At 41.8% G+C, this 16,790-nt stretch overlaps 1 protein-coding gene across 1 annotated transcript in view; it reads right to left on the reverse strand.

Moving 5' to 3' along the window:
* Positions 1 to 6,222: 6,222 nt before the first annotated feature.
* LOC128645895 (ubiquitin carboxyl-terminal hydrolase 12) overlaps positions 6,223 to 16,790 on the reverse strand; it is a 318,379-nt gene continuing 307,811 nt past the window's right edge. Inside the window, exons 8-9 of the mRNA XM_053699210.1 lie at positions 7,304 to 7,382; positions 6,223 to 7,201 (exon numbers count right to left, since the gene is read on the reverse strand). Coding sequence (XP_053555185.1) covers positions 7,100 to 7,201; positions 7,304 to 7,382 — 181 coding nt within the window. The 3' untranslated portion in view covers positions 6,223 to 7,099. The remainder of the gene's footprint in view (positions 7,202 to 7,303; positions 7,383 to 16,790) is intronic.

Raw genomic sequence — 16,790 nt, forward strand, 5'->3', positions numbered from 1 at the left:
ATAGTGGTACGCTTTGCTAAAGTAGAAACTGCTCCCTCCACCTTAGGGACTGTCTGCCATAAGTCCCGTGTAGTGGCATCTATTGGAAACATTTTTCTAAATATAGGAGGTGGGGAAAAGGGCACACCGGGTCTATCCCACTCCTTACTAATAATTTCTGTAAGCCTTTTAGGTATTGGAAAAACATCAGTACTCACCGGCACTGCATAGTATTTATCCAGCCTACACAATTTCTCTGGCACTGCAATTGTGTCACAGTCATTCAGAGCAGGTAATACCTCCCCAAGTAACACACGGAGGTTCTCAAGCTTAAATTTAAAATTAGAAATCTCTGAATCAGGTCTCCCCGATTCAGAGATGTCACCCACAGACTGAAGCTCTCCGTCCTCAGGTTCTGCATAGTGTGACGCAGTATCAGACATGGCTCTTACAGCATCTACGCGCTCTGTATCTCGTCTAACCCCAGAGCTATCGCGCTTGCCTCTCAATTCAGGCAATCTGGCTAATACCTGTGACAGGGTATTATTCATGATTGCAGCCATGTCCTGCAAAGTAATCGCTATGGGCATCCCTGATGTACTTGGCGCCATATTAGCGTGCGTCCCTCGAGCGGGAGGCGAAGGGTCCGACACGTGGGGAGAGTTAGTCGGCATAACTTCCCCCTCGACAGACCCCTCTGGTGACAATTCTTTTATAGATAAAGACTGATCTTTACTGTTTAAGGTGAAATCAATACATTTAGTACACATTCTCCTATGGGGCTTCCCCATGGCTTTTAAACATAATGAACAAGTAGTTTCCTCTGTGTCAGACATGTTTGTACAGACTAGCAATGAGACTAGCAAGCTTGGAAAAATTTTAAACAAAGTTAACAAGCAAGATAAAAAACGTTACTGTGCCTTTAAGAGAAACAAATTTTGGCAAAATTTGAAATAACAGTGAAAAAAGGCAGTTAAACTAACGAAATTTTTACAGTGTATGTAACAAGTTAGCAGAGTATTGCACCCACTTGCAAATGGATGATTAACCCCTTAATACAAAAAACAGATTAACAAAACGAAAAACAGAATTTATGTTTACCTGATAAATTACTTTCTCCAACGGTGTGTCCGGTCCACGGCGTCATCCTTACTTGTGGGATATTCTCTTCCCCAACAGGAAATGGCAAAGAGCCCAGCAAAGCTGGTCACATGATCCCTCCTAGGCTCCGCCTACCCCAGTCATTCGACCGACGTTAAGGAGGAATATTTGCATAGGAGAAACCATATGTTACCGTGGTGACTGTAGTTAAAGAAAATAAATTATCAGACCTGATTAAAAAAACCAGGGCGGGCCGTGGACCGGACACACCGTTGTAGAAAGTAATTTATCAGGTAAACATAAATTCTGTTTTCTCCAACATAGGTGTGTCCGGTCCACGGCGTCATCCTTACTTGTGGGAACCAATACCAAAGCTTTAGGACACGGATGAAGGGAGGGAGCAAATCAGGTCACCTAAATGGAAGGCACCACGGCTTGCAAAACCTTTCTCCCAAAAATAGCCTCAGAAGAAGCAAAAGTATCAAATTTGTAAAATTTAGAAAAAGTGTGCAGTGAAGACCAAGTCGCTGCCTTACATATCTGATCAACAGAAGCCTCGTTCTTGAAGGCCCATGTGGAAGCCACAGCCCTAGTGGAGTGAGCTGTGATTCTTTCAGGAGGCTGCCGTCCGGCAGTCTCATAAGCCAATCGGATAATGCTTTTAATCCAGAAGGAGAGAGAGGTAGAAGTTGCTTTTTGACCTCTCCGTTTACCAGAATAAACAACAAACAAAGACAAAGTTTGTCTGAAATCCTTAGTAGCTGCTAAGTAAAATTTGAGAGCACGAACTACATCCAAGTTGTGCAACAAACGTTCCTTCTTTGAAACTGGATTAGGACACAAAGAAGGCACAACTATCTCCTGGTTAATGTTTTTGTTAGAAACAACTTTTGGAAGAAAACCAGGTTTAGTACGCAAAACCACCTTATCTGCATGGAACACCAGATAAGGAGAAGAACACTGCAGAGCAGATAATTCTGAAACTCTTCTAGCAGAAGAAATTGCAACCAAAAACAAAACTTTCCAAGATAATAACTTAATATCAACGGAATGTAAGGGTTCAAACGGAACCCCCTGAAGAACTGAAAGAACTAGGTTGAGACTCCAAGGAGGAGTCAAAATTTTGTAAACAGGCTTGATTCTAACCAGAGCCTGAACAAAGGCTAGAACATCTGGCACAGCTGCCAGCTTTTTGTGAAGTAACACAGACAAGGCAGAAATCTGTCCCATCAAGGAACTTGCAGATAATCCTTTTTCCAATCCTTCTCGAAGGAAGGATAGACTCTTAGGAATCTTAACCTTGTCCCAAGGGAATCCTGCAGATTCACACCAACAGATATACCAAATTATGTGGTAATTTTTCTGGTTACAGGCTTTCAGGCCTGAACAAGAGTATTAATAACAGAATCTAAGAACCCTCGCTTTGATAAGATCAAGCGTTCAATCTCCAAGCAGTCAGCTGGAGTGGGTCGAACGGACCTAGAACAAGAAGGTCTCGTCTCAAAGGTAGCTTCCATGGTGGAGCCGATGACATATTCACCAGATCTGCATACCAAGTCCTGCGTGGCCACGCAGGAGCTATCAAAATCACCGACGCCCTCTCCTGATTGATCCTGGCTACCAGCCTGGGGATGAGAGGAAACGGCGGGAACACATAAGCTAGTTTGAAGGTCCAAGGTGCTACTAGTGCATCCACTAGAGCCGCCTTGGGATCCCTGGATCTGTACCCGTAGTAAGGAACTCTGAAGTTCTGACGAGAGGCCATCAGATCCATGTCTGGAATGCCCCACGGTTGAGTGACTTGGGCAAAGATTTCCGGATGGAGTTCCCACTCCCCCGGATGCAATGTCTGACGACTCAGAAAATCCGCTTCCCAATTTTCCACTCCTGGGATGTGGATAGCAGACAGGTGGCAGGAGTGAGACTCCGCCCATAGAATGATTTTGGTCACTTCTTCCATCGCTAGGGAACTCCTTGTTCCCCCCTGATGGTTGATGTATGAACTTGGCCCTCGCTAGCTGAGGCCAAGCTTTGAGAGCATTGAATATCGCTCTCAGTTCCAGAATATTTATCGGTAGAAGAGATTCTACCCGAGACCAAAGACCCTGAGCTTTCAGGGATCCCCAGACCGCGCCCCAGCCCATCAGACTGGCGTCGGTCGTGACAATGACCCACTCTGGTCTGCGGAAGGTCATCCCTTGTGACAGGTTGTCCAGGGACAGCCACCAACGGAATGAGTCTCTGGTCCTCAATGAAGTATCCGACAAGAGTCTAGAAGTTTTGTTTTTCTGGCTTCTGTCAGAAAAATCCTCATTTCTAAGGAGTCTATTATAGTTCCCAAGAAGGGAACCCTCGTTGACGGAGATAGAGAACTCTTTTCCACGTTCACTTTCCATCCGTGAGATCTGAGAAAGGCCAGGACAATGTCCGTGTGAGCCTTTACTTGAGGAAGGGACGACGCTCGAATCAGAATGTCGTCCAAGTAAGGTACTACAGCAATGCCCCTTGGTCTTAGCACCGCCAGAAGGGACCCTAGTACCTATGAGAAAATCCTAGGAGCAGTGGCTAATCCGAAAGAAAACGCCACGAACTGGAAATGCTTGTCCAGGAATGCAAACCTTAGGAACCGATGATGTTCCTTGTGGATAGGAATATGTAGATACGCATCCTTGAAATCCACCTTGGTCATGAATTGACCTTCCTGGATGGAAGGAAGAAGTGTTCGAATGGTTTCCATCTTGAACGATGGAACCTTGAGAAACTTGTTCAAGATCTTGAGATCTAAGATTGGTCTGAACGTTCCCTCTTTTTTGGGAACTATGAACAGATTGGAGTTAAACACTAAAAAACTCTAAGCCATCTCCGTGGAGATGTTGCCTGTACAACGGCAAAGAGAATGACTGGGGTAGGCGGAGCCTAGGAGGGATCATGTGACCAGCTTTGCTGGGCTCTTTGCCATTTCCTGTTGGGGAAGAGAATATCCCACAAGTAAGGATGACGCCGTGGACCGGACACACCTATGTTGGAGAAAATATGTTTTTTAAACAGTCATAACAACTGCCACAGCTCCTACTTTTGAAGCCTTTTGAGCCCTTCAGAGATATCCTATAGCATGCAGGGGACTGCTGAGGGAAGCTGGATGTCACAGTTTGTAATTTTAACTGCACCAACTGTAACTTTTATACTATAACAGTGGAAAGCCTCTGTTTCTAGGCAAAAATAAAGCCAGCCATATGGAAAAAACTAGGCCCCAATAAGTTTTATCACCAAAGCATATATAAAAACGATTAAACATGCCAGCAAACGTTTTATATTACACTTTTATAAGAGTATGTATCTCTGTTAATAAGCCTGATACCAGTCGCTATTAAATCACTGCATTTAGGCTTAACTTACATTAATCCGGTATCAGCAGTATTTTTCTAGCAAGTTCCATCCCTAGAAATATGTTTACTGCACATACCTTATTGCAGGAAAACCTGCACGCCATTCCCTCTCTGAAGTTACCTCACTCCTCAGAATATGTGAGAACGGCAATGGATCTTAGTTACTTCTGCTAAGATCATAGAAATCACAGGCAGATTCTTCTTCTAATGCTGCCTTTGATAAAACAGTACACTCCGGTACCATTTAAAAATAACAAACTTTTGATTGAAGTTAAGAAACTAACTATAATACACCACTCTCCTCTTACTACATCCATCTTTGTTGAGAGTTGCAAGAGAATGACTGGATATGGCAGTTAGGGGAGGAGCTATATAGCAGCTCTACTGTGGGTGATCCTCTTGCAGCTTCCTGTTGGGAAGGAGGATATCCCACAAGTAATGGATGATCCGTGGACTGGATACACTTAACAAGAGAAAAACGATTAAACATGCCAGCAAACGTTTTATATAGCATATCTATAAGGGTATTACCCCTGAGAATAAGCATGATACTAGTCGTTATTAAATCACTGTATTCAGGCTTAACTTACATTTATCAGGAATCAGCAGCATTTTCTAGCATTTCCAATCCTAGAAAAAATCATAACTGCACATACCTGATAGCAGAATAAACTGCATGCCATTCTCCCCCTGAAGTTACCTCACTCCTCAGACATGTGTGAGAACAGCAATGGATCTTAGTTACAACCTGCTAAGATCATAGAAAACTCAGGCAAATTCTTCTTCCATCTCTGCCTGAGAACAAATAGCACAACTCCGGTACTATTTAAAATAACAAACTTTTGATTGAAGTTAATAAACTATTTTTCACCACTTTCCTCTTACTACCTCCATGCGCGTTGAGAGTTGCAAGAGAATGACTGGATATGGTAGTGAGGGGAGGAGCTATATAACAGCTTTGCTGTGGGTCCTCTTGCAACTTCCTGTTGGGAGTGAGAATATCCCATAAGTAATGGATAATCCGTGGACTGGATACACCTTACTAGAGAAATGTGTGCTTTGGGGAATTCTGGTGAATGGCAAAGTGGCTACAAATTAAAAGAGCCCTGTAAAGGGGAGAACAGCAGATAGAGGGTACCCTGCAACTTTACCAAAATCAGGGTGTGTATCACTGAACGTTTTAAGGAAATATATTATTAGTTGTGTGTAGCCCCTTTAAGCAATGGCATTGAAGAGGAGGCAGCATTTCTACAATGAAGTTATTATAGTAGCTTTAAGGGACACACCATACTGAAATTAATTTAGTTCCAATATACCTACATTAAAAAATGCTCTTTTTTAGATTATTTTTTTTAATACACCAAAGTCCCCACTCTCCTGCTAACACAACTGCCCTGCACACTTGCAAATGGGACTAATAGGGAGACATCTCCAATTCTCACCAGGCAGGCAATACAGATAGTAGCACCAACAAACAGAGCATTTGCCTGAGCATTTGGCAACATTCATGTGGATGAGGAGAGGGGACTGAGTTATGCTGCATTTATAAATAAGTCTGCTTTATGTCCCTTTAACAGCTTCATTTCCAGAAACCTCCAACAAGGTTTTAATATAAGCAGCTTTACTAAAAGTTGTTTTATACAGACAAAAACAAACAAAACAAACCCACACGAAACACATAGCACATTATTTTGCAGAAAATCAATAGAAGAGCAAATTAAACCAGTAATGAAATAAGACGATACAGATTTTACGGTTATATTTAGATTGTTTTGGTTTTGTTCTTTATTATTTTTCTTCCCAGTAAAGATTCCCAACTCAGCCACTGCTTCTCTTTATCTTCGTTCAATTGAATGATAAGAGCATTTTAATTTAATGTGAAAAACTAAATATTAATATGAATGAAGCTCCAGGCCAGAAAAAAATAAAAAAAACTATACCAACATTTGCTCTGGGAATAGATACTGCAGGCACTAGGAATAATGTAACAAATTCCCATACATTGGGTTAGTTTCATTCTAAAGACAGTATTTTCATAATTGAAAGTAGTATTACCCAGAGCATAGTGTGTAACAGCATAATGGGAACTTCAGCAGTGTCTTCAGATTCATGTATGTACCAACCAGTCCAGCAAGCATTCAAGTCTTCTGATTGCATGAGTCAAAGCAATACATGTTTAAAAGTGATATGAAGAGCAAAAAAAAAAAAAAATAATGTTGTGTATATTAAATATTGCAGCTTTAAACATCTTTGATTGCAATTTAATAGAGCACCGAACTACAGCTGCCTCGTGCTTTACAAAGTGCTGGCTTGTTTTCCTGGTCAATGCACGACAATCTCAGCATGAATCTCAAACACTGTAAACCACTGAGGACTCTATGGAAGGAAGGCAAAAAAAACCATTCAGAGTCAAAGACGGCTGCACCAGAAGGAGTGTAAATGGTAAATGTTAAACGTTCCACCGTTTGCAATCAACTGGAATCCAGAGAAGGTGCGCAGTAAGTTATCGCAATATGCACTGCAAGCAGTTATGTCCTTCTTATCACCTTGATCCTTGAGGCTACAAACCACTTTCTATTTTTCTTTCTTGGCGTCTATGTTGCTTATTGTTTATTTGTTTTTGTCTCAGAGTTTCAGTCTCTGGATTGGTAGAATAAAATATATCCAGACTCAGAGTTTTTGGAAATGTCTGATGTTAGGCCGTAGAATTCTTCAATGGCTTGAGCATCAATCTTCTAAAAATGAAAACAAAAACTTGTACAGTTAATTCACTCCAGTCCTTAAAAATTATAAAAGACATATCACATGAGAAAATCAAGATAGATAAAAAAACTAACCTCTACAATATCATCATCAAACAGCAGCCAGAACCCATGACTCTTCACTATGGTAATGTAGTGTCCACGGTTAGGTCCACTGTCAAAATAACAAGATAATATTAGATATTAGCTAACTTGACTGTTACATACGACTGCAAACAATCTACAGGAGGGAGAATTTCCTGGTTAGTACAAAGAGATGGAGGCAGCAGTCTTTCCCACTTTGAGATGGAAGGATGGATAAGAGCAGATAAATGCATTTTTTTGCTTATTTCATATGGATTTGGCCTAGAGACTAGAAGTTTGCTTTATAGTTCATTTGGGGTATTTGCAAAAGCTTCACAGCACAGATGGCCAATTAGTGGCCTGTGGGTCACGTGCGGCCCTCTACACTACTCTTTGGGACCCCTTGGAAAAGACATAAGTAAGATTTTGAAAAATTGTTTTTGTGGCCCTGGAAAATGTTAAAAATGTGGGCTTTGGGGACTACTGCCGGGTGGGCAAACAAGGCAGCCACACCAGAAAAGTGCTTTCTAGAGAGGAGAAGAGCAGACAGAAGGTACCCTGCAAAACCTTACCTAAAACTGGCACTGTGCAACTGGACATTTTTAGAAAATATTATTTGTGTGTATTAGTCAAAAGGTTATATACAAAACTGTTTCACAGGTATTAATCTTAAAATGTATGTATTTAAAAAATGTTATTGCCTCTTTCTGTTTTATGGCCTAAAACTTTAATCTGTGCCCCCCTGTATTATGAAGTTGGACGTCACTATAGTAAGACACACAGACAGCAATATCAGCTGATATTAGATGTTTTACATTCAACCAATTTTGCAAAGAGAAAAAGGGCAACAGGGGGAAACAATGAGAAGAAAAGAGAAACATGGAAAGAAAATAGAACATAAGTAGAAAGATGAAAGAACATAAGTAGAGCAGACCTAGTGCCTGATGATCTAATGCTCTTCAGTCTAGCGAGATTATCTAGTCTCGTTAGCACTGTGAGTTCCCTCAACATTTTTAAAAAAAGATTAACAGTGTTGTCCACATATGATTTTGCCAACCAGGTGGCATTATGAGGTAGCTGGGTGGGGGCAATTTTCTGTTATCCAAATAACTGCGTAATTACATATTAATTTATTTAAGGATAATTTGTGCAATAATCTTTAAAAAAATTGAACATTGGCTAATTTTAGCTTGTTTTGTCTTAAATTTTATCTGGGTGGTTAGTAAAATGGGAATATATCAAAGCAAATAAATGTTAGGATATAGTATCTACCATTCCCCCTATGTGTAAGACATACACTTTCTCAGGGCTTTAAAAGAAAATGATATAGAAAGAGACTAACCTTATTTTTAGAGTGATCACAGCTGAGATCTCTAAAGTTTTATATAAATATCAAAATTTGAACTTCACTATTAGGGATGGGCGAATGTTTCTAAAAATTCGAAATTTAAAACAAATTTTGATACATTCGTTCGTATCGAATTTTGAATGTTTATATAACATTCTAACATTCTATTTTCGAATTTTCGTTTTTGAATTTTTCAATAAAATTCGAAAATATTCGTTCGAATAATAGAATGTTTAGCTATGTATTCATTCAATTTCAAAATGTAATATTCGAATTCGAATGTGACATTTGAATTCGAATGTGACATTCAAATTTGAAATAGTATTTCTAGTCTTCAACTGTGTTTAATAAATGTAATATTCGAATTCGAATGCTACATTCGAATTCGAATGTCACATTCGAATTTGAAATAGTATTTCTAGTCTAATACTGTGTTTTAAATGTGATATTCGATTCGAATGTGATATTCGATTCGAATGTGACATTCGAATTCAAAATAGTATTTCTAGTCTAATACTGTGTTTTATAAATGTAATATTCGAATTTGAATGTGACATTCGATTTGAATGCGATATTCGATTTGAATGTGACATTCAAAATAGTGTTTCTAGTCTACAATTGTGTTTTATAAATGTAATATTCGAATTCGAAAGTGACATTCGAAAACTGTAAATAACATTCGAAAATCGAATTTTTAAGAATATTCGTTCTTATCAACATTCTATTATGTAAATCAAATTTCTACAATAACATTCGTTCTAACATTCGAATTCGGATATAAACACATTCGCCCATCCCTATTCGCTATGTACTCCCCTGTTGGAACGTCTATGTAATTTTATATAAAATATCTTATAAAGTATTTTAATTTATATACTATTTCCTCTTAGTGGTAGAAATTTCATAAATAATATATAACAATTGGATCGGGATCACACACAGAGTTTAAAGCACTATTTGATAATTTTGTGTTGTGCATACACTTAACTGTAGGTACACAGGTGTTTGCTAATTTTTTTTCATCACCTCAGCTGTTTCCCATCAAACTAAATGACCAGAAGGGGTATAAAGTGAATATAAACCAACAGTAGTACAGCTTGAAAAAGGTCGGATTACTTGTCTGAAACGCGTAGCTTGAACTGCTGCTTACACATCGAAGAAACTTGGAGACACAGAGACCCGGACACTGCTCTGACCATATTGAGTACACGCAGGACCGCAGAGCTGAAAGAACACCATTAAGGAAATCTACTTGGGACACAGATCTATTATACATAACGGCAGGATATTCATATATAAAAGGAGAAAATCCTTCAACTAAACTTATTACGGATATACAAAAACAGGACAAAATTCCCGGTTTTCGTTAATGGATATACAAATATGGACAGAACTGTGTTATTACACTAACACCAATAAGGATTCGATTACTATTGGAACTGTGTATCACATAATCGAATACCATTTACCCAACCAACACACGGAATTTCAGTTAAATTACAGGGATTCAGAACACCCTGAGTATTTTAGCTAATCAGGTCGGCCGACCCCATTTTTTATTGACATTTCTAAAATACTAAAAATATTCAGGCTATTTGAATTTATGCGTTTTAATATATTAAATGCACCTAATTTTTTAATATAATAAATATACCTTGTATCATTTTATATAGTGAGTGCTACGCATAAAGTAACACTGTGTACCTTTGCATATAACAGACACGACTACACGTACACAGTTGTAGATGAATTTTATATTCATCCTATAAACACCTCGGAACCACATAGCCAGACCTAATTCTCTGTATATTAAAACATATGCTTATTATTATTGACTTCAGTTGATTGTTTTTTAGAGATCACCTATAGAGGTTTAAGCACTCTCTGTGCTATAATTAATATGTACTTTTGTTGATTGTTTCTCAGAGATAGAGGTTTAAGCAAACTTTGCGTTATATCTCCAAACCACATTCCATTTTTCTTTATGCACACCATACCTGATATCTAAGGGGGAATATCACAGGAGATTTAGCTTACCTCAAACATTTAGCAGCACAAGAAATTATTTTAACCATTCTCTTGGTTAGTAAAATCAGCAGGGTGGTGTGCTCATTAAAAAAAACCTGGGGAGAACACTGATAACATTTTTACTTTAGAGCGGTTTATCTAGCTATACAGGGCTCTGAATGTGTAGGAGAGGCACCTACATTGCAATATTACGCTCTAAAAAATCCCAAAGCAAGAAACAAAGACATCAAATTTGTAAAATTTTGCAAAAGTATGTAAGGAGGATCAAGTAGCCGCCTTACAAATCTGCTCTATAGAGGCCTCATTCTTAAAGTCCCATGAAGAGGCCACAGCCCTAGTGGAGTGAGCCATGATCCTCTGAGGAGGCTTATGTCCCGCTGTCTCATAGGCCAAGCGGATAATGCTCCTTAACCAAAAAGATAGGGAAGAGGCCCTCTGCCCCTTGCGCTTCCCCGAATACACCACAAATAAAGACGAAGTCTGTCTGAAATCCTTTGTGGCCTGAAGATAGAACTTCAAGGCTCGAACCACTTCCAAATTATGACACAACCTTTCCTTTGAAGAAAAAGGATTAGGACACAAGGAAGGAACTACTATTTCCTGATTGATGTTACGATTCAACACAACCTTGGGAAGAAATCCCAACCCAGTGCGAAGAACAGCCTTATTGGCGTGAAAAAACAGGTAAGGAGGCTCACATTGCAAGGCCACCAACTCAGAGAGACTTTACGTGCCGATGCAATAGCCAGTAGGAATAGAACCTTCCAGGAAAGAATTTTAATGTCAAGCGAATGCATAGGCTCAAACGGAGCTCTCTGCAAAAACTTAAGAACCAAGTTTAAGCTCCAAGGGGGAGAGGAATTTCTAAATACAGGCCTTATCCTAGACAGAGCCTGAACAAAAGACTGAATATAAGGAAGCTCCGCAAGCTTCTTGTGTAACAGTACAGATAAAGCCGAAATCTGTCCTTTTAAGAAACTGGCGGCAAGTCCCTTCTACAACCCATCCTGGAGGAAGGACAGGATCCTGAAAACCATAACCTTATGCCAGGGATATCCATGTTTCTCACACCAGGACAAGTAGGTCCCTCCACACCTTATGATAGATGCGATGAGTGACCGGTTTCCTGGCTTGAATGAGAGTATCAATCACTCTTTTAGAAAATCCTCTCTTGGCTAGGACTAAGCGTTCAATCTCCACACAGTCAGCCTAAGAGAATCGAGATTTTGATGTAGAAAGGGACCCTGAACCAGCAGATCTCTGCAACAAGGTAACCTCCATGGAGGAGACAATGACATCCCCACCAGATCCACAAACCCCGTCCTCCGCGGCCACGATGGAGCAATCAGAATAGCAGAGGCTTGCTTCCGTTTGATGCAGGCCACTACTCGAGGTAGAAGTGGTAACGGTGGAAAAATGTAGACTGGGTTGAACTCCCAAGGCACCGCTAAGGCATCTATCAGCTCTGCCTGGGGATCCCTGGACCGCGACCCGTATCTGGGTAGCTTGAAGTTGAGTCTGGACGCCATTAGATGTATCTCTGGCGTCCCCCATCTGATGCAGATCTCTGAAAACACCTCAGGATGGAGAGACCATTCCCCCGGGTGAAACGATTGTCTGCTGAGAAAATCTGCTTCCCAGTTTTCAACACCCGGAATGTGGATTGCTGACAGCAAACAGTTGTGGGTCTCCACCCATTCCAGAATCCGATATACTTCCCTCATGGCTAGGGAGCTCCTCATTCGCCCCTGATGGTTGATGTAAGACACCGAGTTTATGTTGTCTGACTGGAATCTGGTGAATCGGGATGTCCCCAGAAGGGGCCAAGCCCTCAAAGCGTTGAAGTTCCAGAATATTGATCGGGAGAAGTGACTCCTCTCGAGTCCACCTGCCCTGTGCCTTTCTGGCACCCCAACAGCTCTCCATCCTGACAGGCTTGTGGTAACAATCTCCCAGGATGGTCTAAAGAAGGATGTCCCCTGGGACAGTTGTCCCGGAAAGATCCACCGAGAGAGGGATTCCCTTGATGGCCTTGAGGAGGTCTGAAGGGCAAGACAGCTGGACGCAATCTTGCAACGTCTCTGATCTGTCAGGAATATCTTCATGGATATGGAGTCTATTATTGTCCTCAGGAATTCCACTCTATTGCAGGGAACCAGGGAGCTTTTTCCTTCGTTTATCTTCCATCCATGAGATCGAAGGAGAAGAAGAAGAGCCCTCGAATGGTCCTCTGTGAGACTGCAGGACAGAGCCTGGACCAGGATGTCGTCCAGATAAGGTGCCACTGTAATACCTCTGGCTCTCGCCACCATGAGCAGCGCTCCCAGAACCTTTTGTAAAGACTCTTGGGGCAGTCACCAGGCCGAACGGTAGGGCCACAAACTGAAAGTCTTGGTCCAGAAATGCAAACCTTAGGAACCTGAAGTTATCCTTGTGGATTTGCACGTGCAGGTAAGCATCCTTCAAATCTATTGTGGTCATGAACTGTCCCTCTTGAACTAAGGGCAGAATAGACCTGATCGTCTCCATCTTGAACGATGGGACAGACAGAAATTTGTTTAGGCACTTTAGGTCTAGAATCGGGCGAAACATGTCCTTCTTCTTTGGGACCACGAAAAGGTTTGAATAATACCCCAAACCTCTTTCCGCTAGAGGGACTGGAACGATTACTCCGAGAGAGGAGAGATCCCTCACGCACTCTAGAAAGGCGTCTCTCTTCTCTGGTCTTAATGATAGGTTTGACAAGAGGAATCTGCCCCTGGGCGGATGAGTCTTAAACCCTATCCTGTAACCCTGGGAGATGACCTCCAGATCCCAAGGGTCCTGAACGTCCCTTATCCAAGCGTCCATGAAAAGAGATAGTCTGCCCCTACACGATCCAGAGATGGATGAGGGGCCAAACCTTCATGCCAATTTTGTCTCAGCGGGCTTCTTGCTCTGCTTGGCCTTGTTCCAAGATTGAACTTGCTTCCAAGATCCCTTGGACTGCTCGGTTTTCGCGGCAGGCTGTTGGCATTGGGACTTTTCCGAACGAAAGGGACGAAAAGTAGACCTCTTAGGCTTATTCTTCTTATCCTGCAGCAGGAAAGCACCCTTGCCTCCCGTGACGGTGGATATGATAGAGTCCAGGCCTGGACCAAAAACAACCTTCCACTGAAACTGTAGGGATAGTAAACTAGACTTGAAAGTCATGTCAGCAGACCACGACTTTAACCGCAGAGCCCTACGGGCTAGAACAGAAAAACCTGATGTCTTGGCATTCAGAAGAAATAATCTGCATATTTACGTCACAGATGAAAGAATTAGCTACCCTTAAGGCCTTAATTCGTTCCTGTATCTCCTCGAGGGGAGTCTCCACCTCGACCAAAGCTTACAGAGCGTCCCACCAGTAGGTAGCAGCTCCAGCCCCCGCAGCGACTGCCGCTGCCGGTTGAAAAACAAACCCCCTGAGTTGAAACATCTTTCTCAACATGGATTCCAATTTTTTATCCATGGGCTCCTTTAACAAAAAGAACTATCTTCGAGCGGGATAGTTGTGCACTTAGCGAGCGTGGATATAGCCCCATCCACTTTGGGGATGGCCTCCCACAGCTCAAGCTGCGAGTCCGGAACGAGGAACAGCTTTTTAAAAGAAGTAGATGGGGAAAGGGATGAGCCAAGATTCTCCCATTCGTTCTTAATAATATTAGCCATTTTAACGGGAACCGGGAAGGTCTGAGGCACCAGCCTGTCCACGTAAACCCTATCTAGCTTAGGGATCGAAGGTTCCTCTGGCAGTTTCGGTTCCGGAACCACTAACGTAGCAAGCCCCTCTCTCAGCAGAAAGTGCAAATACTCCATCTTAAACTCTGGCTCTTCCGCAGCCAGAGGTCTAGAAATCGCAGATTCCGACCCAGAAAAAGCGCCCTCTGAAGAGTCAGAGTCGCCCTCATCAGCAGATAATCTGTCAGAGATATCCAATGGAGTAGATGACCCCTGGGACGGATAGCTATGTTTCACCTTTTGCTTGCGCTTAGCAGGGCGTGACAAGGCATTAAAGGCCGCAAAAAACGTTGTTTGTAACTGATCAGCGAAATCTGGCGGCCAAAGGGCCCCTCCCGTGGTAGGATCAGTAGTGCCCTGGGAAGCTGCATGTGTAATCGGAGATTAATGTAGGGAACGCACCTCGTGGGACAGAAAACCCTTAGAGGTGGACGGCTCAGTTGTACTAAATATCTTATTCTTTTTAGATATTGGAATCTTATTAAAGCATGTGGAACATAGTTGAGCAGGCGGATTAACCTGAACCTCCTCACAATAAACACAGTTATTAGATTTGGATAAAGAGGGAGTACCCTCTAACATATCAGAGTCCTCCATAGCTTGCGCCTTTATTGCGGACTAGATAGATTAAATGGCACCTTTATACACCAATGGCTGGGGCATTCACCACCTCCTATGACCCGGACCACAGAGAAAACGCTTCATCTCCTGCAACCGCCGGTCAAGAAAGAGGAAGTTCAAGAGGCCACACCTGGTCACATGGAGTGCCATGCAGGACTGCCCCTGCTCTTAAGAGAAAAATGCGCAAAAAAAAAAATCTTCTAAGGAAACTAACTGTTCACACATTGACAGAGCCTCATCTCACACATATCGCAGCATTAAACACAATAAAGAATATTATGCACAAATCCCCCCCCCCCCCTGTTCAATAACCCTCTTTCAGAGGATATTAACCCTTGATTCTATACAGATAAAAGGAGACACACTGTGACCCTGTCTTCTTGCGTTATCATATGTGTATAAATGAAACGATCTTACCAGAATCTACGCCGTGTAACAGGAACACGGCCTTTCAAGTGTGACAGGGTAGTAGCATCGCTTCTGACATGGACATGAGAGCAGAAAGCAGGCAGCAAAACTCGTCATCGCTGATTGCTTATGGAGCTGTTAATCGGGATGGTTTCGCAGAAAGACTATCCCTGCATCTCCAGACTCTAACTTTCACCCATGCTCTCACTGAGAGGCTGACAGGATTACTTAAAACTGCAGTCCTATTCCGAAGAGTACTACCCCCCATAAGAGAATACTCCGAATCTTTTGACATTTCTCTGCCAACCTCCTGTGACCAAAGGCAAAGAATGACTGGGGGATGAGGGGAGTAGGGGAGGTATTTAAGCCTTTGGCTGGGATGTCTTTGCCCCCTCCTGGTGGCCAGGTTCTTAATTCCCACAAGTAATGAATGAAGCCGTGGACTCTCCTCCCATTAAGATGGAAATTAATCTGTATTGGAAAATGGGTCCAGCTAAGTGATGTTTCAAGCCACAAATCTGCTTTTACAACTATATAGAACTAAAAAAAAAAAAAGCTTCTCATATTGTTTTTATGGTAATAGATAATTATAAGGAAAGGTAATACAGCATACAGCTACAATGTCCTCAGCTATTAACCAGTATTTTGGCTCTTCCTTGTGAAAAAACGACTTTAGTCAGGCTATAGGAATACATGTTGGCATTTTTTGGCAAGGGTGGTGACTTATGTACATGAGCAGTAATGACATCACTCTCATACAAGACCCTTGAACCCTAAGTTCATTGCTTATAATGGTACACCATCCTGTACAGCTGCTTGTAGGCCGCACTAGTCAGTACTGCCCACTACCCCTAAAAAGTGAATCTTAAGATTCACTGATTCAGAATCTGTATTTGTAAGCAGCCGCTGTACTGTCCAGGATACAGGGAGATAATTAAAGATGGCAGAGAGACGCAAGCTTAGAGGAAAGCAGCCAAAGAGCATGACAACAAAGGCAACAAAAGTGCAGACGGAAAGAACATACACAGGTAGTAAGAGACAGCATGTAAGCAGACAGAGGAGCCGTGTAAAATAGCAGACAGATTAGAGACAGTCAGATTATGAGTAGACTACAAGAGCTAGAGAGTGTGCAAAAACATGCAGATGGCAGACAAGTAAACACAACTCGGGTAGAAGAAGCAAGCAGACAACATAAGAGAAGTAGATATCTGTAGAGAGACAGAATCAGTATCTTGTAGATGTAATGAGAGGAAGGCAGAACAAACATACAGAGGAAGCAGACAGGCTAAAGGGGCAAAGTGGCAGATGGAAAGTGTCAGTCACGCTAAATAA

This window comes from Bombina bombina, chromosome 1 (assembly GCF_027579735.1).
Source record: "Bombina bombina isolate aBomBom1 chromosome 1, aBomBom1.pri, whole genome shotgun sequence".
NCBI classification, from domain to species: Eukaryota; Metazoa; Chordata; class Amphibia; order Anura; family Bombinatoridae; genus Bombina; species Bombina bombina.